Source organism: Mytilus trossulus, chromosome 2, assembly GCF_036588685.1.
Source record: "Mytilus trossulus isolate FHL-02 chromosome 2, PNRI_Mtr1.1.1.hap1, whole genome shotgun sequence".
Lineage (NCBI taxonomy): Eukaryota > Metazoa > Mollusca > Bivalvia > Mytilida > Mytilidae > Mytilus > Mytilus trossulus.
Window position 1 is genome coordinate 78,763,394 of NC_086374.1, and position 9,044 is coordinate 78,772,437.

The 9,044-nt window shown below is 33.2% G+C and overlaps 1 protein-coding gene across 1 annotated transcript; it reads left to right on the forward strand.

Moving 5' to 3' along the window:
* The first annotated feature begins 1,256 nt into the window (after nucleotides 1–1,256).
* Nucleotides 1,257–8,246, forward strand: LOC134705426 (homeobox protein rough-like). The gene is made up of 3 exons (XM_063564155.1): nucleotides 1,257–1,843; nucleotides 6,123–6,357; nucleotides 7,766–8,246. Exons 1-3 carry the CDS (start codon nucleotides 1,615–1,617, stop codon nucleotides 7,893–7,895), a joined length of 594 nt encoding a protein of 197 aa, XP_063420225.1. The 5' UTR covers nucleotides 1,257–1,614; the 3' UTR covers nucleotides 7,896–8,246.
* The last annotated feature ends 798 nt before the right edge of the window (nucleotides 8,247–9,044 follow it).

The following is a 9,044-nucleotide window of genomic DNA, read 5'->3' on the forward strand; positions in this document are numbered from 1 at the left end:
AATAGTTATGACGCGAAACATGTGCATAAGCTGCCATACCAAGAAGTTATCAAGAAAATGATTTCTAATGCAACGCATATGGTAACTTATTCAGCATCCACAAACGTTTAAAATTGTAGATCATATTGCAGTTTGTTCTCGCGTGTGTGGTAGGTCTGATGTGTTCTGGTTTCTAAAAGAGTAAGAGTTTTCCGTTAGGAGTATTTATTATATAAATATGAAGATAAACAAGACGTTCTCTTTTAATAATTTCAATAGCAAATGATCTCTATCTTCATATTTTTAAAGATGGTAATTTTGATTTGCACAATAGATCTTGATAAGTTACTAAATATGTCCATTTTTTAAAATCAAAGACTATACACAAGAAATGAATATTGATGTACAAAAAATAGTTTCCTGTCAAAATATGAATAGTTAAAAAAAAACCTACAGACTTGGTTCAAGTATACTAGGGATTATTAAACCAAAGGAAGCTGCAACTCTATTTGCTATTTTAATATCCGGGAGTTTGCATTGGGTTTTTCTTTTTTTTTTTTTTTTTTTTTTGGGGGGGGGGGGGGGGGGGCAGAAATGATCGACTACCTTTTTCATCATTACAATCACTATTCATCTGTCGTTTTTTATGCACAGTTCTCCACACTGAGTCACTTTTTTTAAACGTCAATCCATTTACAATTATTGCATCTATTTGAATCCTAAACATATTATTGAATTCCATTTCACTAAAGATTGAACATAATATCATTTGATCTGCAAAATTCAACCAAGGATGGCATACTTCTAATGAATTGAAATACAAAAGAAAGCGCAGAAAAACGCAGTCAGAAAATAACTGAAATGAATATACTATTACACTATTTAAACTTGAAGACCTACGACAAACGAAAGTTATAATTATCTTGCCAGGAGAGCAATAACATTCGTGAGAACAATATCACATCTTAGCTAAAAGGCTATAAACAGTAATATAAACAGGATGTTTTAATGGGCAAAATTCTCCTAAAAATTCCAATTCGAATTAATCTATTATTGATAATGTCTAATTGCAGTTTTCTAAAACACACACGTTAAGATCGGAAATTTGAATGAATTAAATAATAGAAATGGCTCAATTAGCTTCGATTGTTCATAAATATTTAATATCTAAATTGTAAAGATGATGAAAATATCTTAAGTATAATCACTTGATAATTAACCTAAACAAAAACGATCTTGTATCAATGTTATGTTGTTATTCGAGTTAATTGGTTGTCGTGAAGATTTTTTTTAACCAAAATACGATAGAGTTAATAGCTTCTGGATATGTCAAGTTAAGGATCTTTTAATTTTATCAAACGAGTATTCCAATTAAGTTACAAATTACTTTGTTTAAACATTTTCGTGCAGAGAGACATCTTTACAATTCTCACAATTTTCTCCACTTTTACTTCGAATAGACACTATAAAAACAGGGCACGCGTTTTATTAACCTGGGGGATTTTCTGTAAACAGGAATAATTATAATGAGAATGACAACAATTTTGCAGTTGAAATAAACAGTATGTAAAAAATCATCAGAGGATTTATCATTGATTTAAGTTTTGTTTAAGGAAAGCATCATTGGGGAACAAAATGGAAAAAATGCTAAGCATACCAAACATTGTCCGAAGTAATAGTTTTGCGCCAGTAGCTGAGCCTTCCTCTGCGTTTATGAATTGGTCACCAGTAACACCTCAATACGATCCTGGCTGTTTACCACTAAATGCTTCCAGAATACAACCCGAGGCCGCACGAAAACCGTATTCATTCATGGATATAATGGACAGTGGTTCCCCAGTCACATCAGTTTTCATGGGTCTGAGTAAGTATGAGCTATCATGCATAAAGCTTCGAAACTAAGACAGTTTAAAAAAAACAGACAATAACACAGATGCCGAAATTTCCTTTTGTAATTTATGTTTTACCATACAGATCGTACAATATTCACAGAGTGTACAAATAACCTTTTTGGGGAATGTTGATAATTATTTGTAGGTATCAATAATGTGGGAATGCCAAATTTTGATAAAGTTTGATTTTGTTATCCTGGTTTTTTTTTTTGGGGTTTCATTCAAAATGTAAATCAGAAGGACATTTTTAGTCGTAATCAAAATTTGTTTAAAGTAGCTCTTGTATGTATATGTTACAGGCATTAACTAAAATAATGCATCCCATTAGTTGTAAAATGCCTAAAAATTTTAGGCATTATCTATATCTTAAAAAAATCTGGCTTTTTAACACAATGCCTTAAAAAATTAGTCAATTTCCAAATGTCTGACATCATTAGGATACAAAGAAATGTTTAAAAAAAACTTAGCGCCTGGAAACATTGAACAGAGCATTGTATCCTATATAACTTACATTTTTAATTACCATGTTATATTTGGTTGGAAGGGGCTGTTAACATTTGTTTAGATATGTTGGCAAATATACATGTTATAGCTGAACTTGTGGCACTAGAACTTCAACATCACCAAATGAAAAGCTAACAATCACACCGTCATCTATCTTAATTACTTTCATCATTAAATATTTTTAACCCCGCGTTTCCAAATTCAAGAACCTCTTGCCTAATAGTCTTGTGTGGGTTTTTTTTTTTTTTTGGGGGGGGGGGGTCATTTATATTTTCGAAGTATTTTGTATCGCGTCCATTTCGCTTACTATACATATTACTATAAGAAGATGTTGTGTGATTTCCAATGAGACAACTCTCAAGAAGAGTCCAAATGGCATAGAAGTAAACAACTATGGGACTTCGTACGGACTTCATCAATGAGCAAAACCATACCGCATAGTATACATTGTGTTGTAGGAACCATCCGATGTAAATAAATAAACAATCTTTATTTCAATAGGATAATCCCATTAGATATCTTCCTGAGAGCCCTCAAAATATGGATAATTATAACCTATATATATAATACAATATTATAATAATATATACACAATATATAATTGTAAATAGATATTAATGAATAAGCATTTGTACAGTTTATGAAAAAATATGTTGTCCATCTTTGGGGTTCGATATTCTCGCTGCGTTGACGGTCTTATGTTGTTTTCTCTTTGGTTGGGTTGCGGTGTCTTTGACACATTCCCCGTTTCCATTCTAAATTTTACTTTTTTTTAATGCCACACAAAATAAATATATACGTCTATTGCATGTGTTTTTAATCTTTGCATCACACAAAATATAGCCTTGTATTTTAAAATTTAGTTTAAAATATCAATGGCACTCATACCACATTTTCTTACTAAATATCAATGGCACTCAAAACAAATCTTCTTACTAAATATCAAGGGCACTCATACCACATCTTCTTACTTTTCTATAATCTTCACCTCATACCACATCTTCTTACTTGTCTATGCTCTTTACCACATACCACATCTTCTTACTTGTCTATGCTTTTCACCTCATACCACATCTTCTTACTTGTCTATGCTCTTCACTTCATACCACATCTTCTTACTTGTCTATGCTCTTCACCTCATCTTCTTACTTTTATTTGCTCTTTACCACATACCACATCTTCTTACTTTTCTTTGCTTTTCACCTCATATCACATCTTCTTACTTGTCTATGCTCTTCACCCCATACCACATCTTCTTACTTGTCTATGCTCTTCACCCCATACCACATCTTCTTACTTGTCTATGCTCTTCACCCCATACCACATCTTCTTACTTGTCTATGCTCTTCACCCCATACCACATCTTCTTACTTGTCTATGCTCTTCACCCCATTTCACATCTTCTTACTTGTCTATGCTCTTCACCTCATCTTCTTACTTTTATTTGCTCTTCCCCACATACCACATCTTCTTACTTGTCTATGCTTTTCACCTCATACCACATCTTCTTACTTGTCTATGCTCTTCACTTCATACCACATCTTTTTACTTGTCTATGCTCTTTACCTCATCTTCTTACTTTTATTTGCTCTTTACCACATACCACATCTTCTTACTTTTCTTTGCTTTTCACCTCATACCACATCTTCTTACTTGTCTATGCTCTTCACCCCATACCACATCTTCTTACTTGTCTATGCTCTTCACCCCATACCACATCTTCTTACTTGTCTATGCTCTTCACCCCATACCACATCTTCTTACTTGTCTATGCTCTTCACCCCATACCACATCTTCTTACTTGTCTATGCTCTTCACCCCATACCACATCTTCTTACTTGTCTATGCTCTTCACCCCATACCACATCTTCTTACTTGTCTATGCTCTTCACCTCATCTTCTTACTTTTATTTGCTCTTCCCCACATACCACATCTTCTTACTTTTCTTTGCTCTTTACCACATACCACATCTTCTTCCTTTTATTTGCTCTTCCCCACATACCACATCTTCTTACTTTTCTTTGCTCTTCACCTCATACCACATCTTCTTACTTTTCTTTGCTCTTCACCTCATACCACATCTTCTTACTTTTCTTTGCTCTTCACCTCATACCACATCTTCTTACTTTTATTTGCTCTTCCCCACATACCACATCTTCTTACTTTTCTTTGCTCTTTACCACATACCACATCTTCTTCCTTTTATTTGCTCTTCCCCACATACCACATCTTCTTACTTTTCTTTGCTCTTCATCACATACCACATCTTCTTACGTTTCTTTGCTCTTCACCTCATACCACATCTTCTTATTTTTCTTTGCTCTTCACCTCATACGACATCTTTTTCCTTTTCTTTGCTCTTCCCCACATACCACACTCCTTTTATAGTCTATTCTCTAGTAGATTGATGTGTTTGTAATTTTTGTATCGAAGTAAGAATTGCTTTGGTGCTATCATTTGAGAATTTTCAGACTGACATGTAGTCATGTACCTCTTACAATCATTCCATACTTCACATGTTGTAGACCTACTGCTACAGCTTATACTAGCTGAGCAACGGACCAAATCAAGATACTTTATAACCATGATCACTGACTATGTCTCTCTCTGTCTCATAATAAGTGAGCAATTTACATGACGAGAAAAATAACAGACAGACAATTTGTACAATTTGTAAATTAAGGTATCTACATACAAGGAATACCGTAAGAAGTCTTCTTTCTTGTAAAATGTAAAGCTTTTCCCAAATAGTTCACGCTGCAGAATATTATAGTAACATGTCCCGCATACTGGGACTTTCGTCGCCGCGCAGGCCAGTCAAAATTATTTATTCCCTATATTTCATTTTTTTTTTTTTTTAATTTTTAATTTTATTTACAATCTGATTCTGAAAGGAAATCTATAAATAAGCATATTTAATGTGCGCACGCTCATAACTTTTAAAATCCAATAAGATTTAGATAATTACAGAAACACCGATCAATTTTTATAATTACATTTTTATGCTCAAACCATAAAATTATGAGTCAAATTAAGCCTTTATGCACATATTTTTTTACGTTGCCAAGGAGAACGTGTGACAGCCACCGATGTTGAATTTTTATTTAAGAATTGAATGCTTCTTTTTGTAAATTTATTGGGGTGTAAAAGCATTGACCGAAGTACATTTTGTATGAAGCGCGGAAGCGCTTCATTCTAAAAATGTACACACGGTCAACGCTTTTACAACCCTATAAAGTTACAAAAAGAAGCATTCAATACTTATAATTACATTTTTTAGCTATAGGATTATAAAAACACGATTTTCATGAAGTTTGATTTTTAAATTCACCTGTCACCCAGTGCACTTTATTGTGGGACCTAGTGTCATCATGAATGAAATGTTATTGTCTCATGCAATTGCTTACGGAATAACATGTGATGTGCTATTAGCCAATCAGAATAACGTATTATAATGAAACATACATCTAATGTAATTATTTGAAAATAGAAATACAATTTTATATGTGTCTGCAAATCAAATTTACGGAATTATTAGAGAATCGATTGCTAACCTGCCTTTTATTGGGCTTTTTTTATTCTTTTATTTGGGTCTAAAATATTTGACCGAAGCACATTTTGTTTAAAGCGCAAAAATGTGCTTGCGGTCAACGCTTTTATAACATAATAAAATTATATTGAAGAGGGGAAATACAATTATGAATAGAAGCATTCACTTCTTTTAATTTCACCTCTTTTGTTTTCAGTGCAGCGAAGAAAACGACGTGAAAGTCGACCGAGGCGACAAAGAACAACATTCACAAGTGAACAGACATTAAAACTTGAAATCGAATACAATAGGACTGAATATATTTCCAGACCTCGGAGATATGAAGTCGCGAAACTGCTAAACTTGTCAGAGAATCAAATCAAAATATGGTTCCAAAATCGGAGAGCAAAAGAAAAAAGAATAGAAAAAGCCCACATAGATCAACAAATACGGTAAGTTAGTAAGTAATGGGTGTCTAAACCTATAATCAAAAAGACAACATACAATTGTTTATTTTTTTATTTTCATTTTCCCGTATTTTACTGTTGAAAGAAGATATTTAGTTGCAGTATTCATTCAGATAAAGTCTAAAGTTTATCAATTACTTTGTCAAAATGTCATAGAATCCTGAGACTACTATAACACATGTGTTATAGTAGTCTCAGTAGAACCATATGAAACTTTGGCAGAAGATTAGATCTAATGCAAAATTTCGAAAAAGTCAGAGTGGTACGTTTAGAAGAATAGAGAGACGCTAGCTTTGTCCCTTCACTTCAAGGTCAGAGTGGTACGTTTAGAAGAATAGAGGGACGCTAGCTTTGTCCCTTCACTTCAAGGTCAGAGTGGTACGTTTAGAAGAATAGAGGGACGCTAGCTTTGTCCCTTCACTTCAAGGTCAGAGTGGTACGTTTAGAAGAATAGAGGGACGCTAGCTTTGTCCTTTCACTTCAAGGTCAGAGTGGTACGTTTAGAAGAATAGAGAGACGCTAGCTTTGTCCTTTCACTTCAAGGTCAGAGTGGTACGTTTAGAAGAATAGAGAGACGCTAGCTTTGTCCTTTCACTTCAAGGTCCGCTTTAAAGATGGTGTCTTCTCACTAAATAATTCAGTTTGGTGAGTATGTTGAACGAAACGATCTCATCGTACTTTAAAACAAGGATACGCCCGATTCAAATAAATCTACATAAAATCTTGACTTACTTCTGGAAATTGATAAAAGAGTAGGTTGAGAACAAAAAGAAAAAAGAGATGTTTCCCAGTTGTGAATATGTAACATTTAGAAACACCTGCATATGGTGTGTACATCTCCATGGATTTGATAGTCGTAAGCTTGCATTTTCCGAACTCTGACACCTCTATTTTTGTTGTTCTGTGTTTAGTATTTTATGTTGTGTTTTGCAGATTCATATTTTGTCTCTAGATCACTTTTCAGTTTTTTACTACGGCTTGCCAGTTTGTCATCTACTTTAAGTTTAAATATCCCTTTGGCTTTGATAGTTTCCGCCTCTTTTAAGTTTTGATAAAAGACGTAGGTCATTTTGAACAAAGTAACAGTTTAACTTCTATTTTAGGTGACTTTTTAAATCAATAAGCATTTAAAGCAAATAAATTGAATCGGTTAATTCTGTCATATCCTTCAACAGCTAGTTATTGCAAATTTAATAATAATTCATGATGGTTTTTTTTTCGTTCTGACTTTTTCGTTTTGACTTTTTCGTTTTACACCTATTTCTGAAATACTCGCGTCATTGTGTCTAAATCAAGGATTTGTATAGTATTTTGTATAGTATTTTACTATTCAAATTCTTGTCTACACTTAGTTTTCGTCACTATAAAATATGAAATTCACTTTTTATTGCAGGAATTCCACTATACCCAATACGAAAGAGACGCAATCAAACAACATGTATTCACTGTATAATCCATATATGTGGTCATATACAGCGGCAGCATTTAACAGAATTCTCACAGATGAACAACACAAAGTGTGATCGAAGACACTAAAGGGAAGACAACTTGTCAACAATGATTTTTTTTTGACAACCAAATAAGTTTTATTTTTGTTTCTTATCATTTTTATTATTGTTTACCGCTTTAACATGCGATCACATGGGAAATGAAAACTTTTAAGTACTAACTTTGGGGAAAAGTAAAGAAGCTATTTTCTTTTGAGTGAAGTTATTGGTGTCCTAGAAGATCAAAGGCGATGGCAGACTTGTAGAATTGCTATGCATTACCGTTTTTATATTGTTTTAACTTAACATTTAAGATTAAACACACAATGAACCACTTTCCCCAAAGTCATTACTTTCTGAATTCATTAGTGAGGATAACATATCTGACTATGGATCTGTCAGTGAAGTGTGCTTGTATGTATTATGTTATTTGTTTTAATAAAATAAAATTTAAAGATGTTACCACACCGAAGTAACGAATAACGATAGTGATGATACGATTAGTCTGAGCAGCTCTACAACATTATTAATTCAGGAAGGATACATAAAAAAGATATACTACACAGCTAACTCGGTGATTTTAAAAACACTCAAAATATTACGTTAGGATTCATCATGTAACCAAAATCCCTTTCGTAAGCTGGCATAGATTTTAACCAGATGCTCCGCAGGGCGCAGCTTTATACGACCGCAGAGGTTGAACCCTGAACGGTTGGGGCAAGTATGGACACAACATTCAAGCTGGATTCAGCTCTACATTTGGATTGTGATTAAATAGTTGACACAGCATAGGTTTCTGACACAGAATGAATGTGGTCTAATGAACTTAAAATTTTTGTTTTGCCTTTGAGCAATTCACTATGCTGTTGAATATTTATCCTCTCAAAAAAATGTTTGAAGAAATTTCTTTTTATTTATGAAATCTCCAATGAGAAAAATTAAACCCCCCTCCCCCCACAATTTTTTTTCCTCACATTCCCCTATCCTTTATTCCAAAACTGATCTCAATTCAAATTTCTAATGGAGTTTGCAACAACAGTTACTCATTTGAATACATCATAAAATATTTTAATGTAAAAAATAGTGCTTGTTATCACTGAATGGTAAAGATTGTTTTAATTTATCAGTTGGTAGTAAAAGTGAATATACATTGTTTATTGAATAAAACAATGATTTAAGTTTATT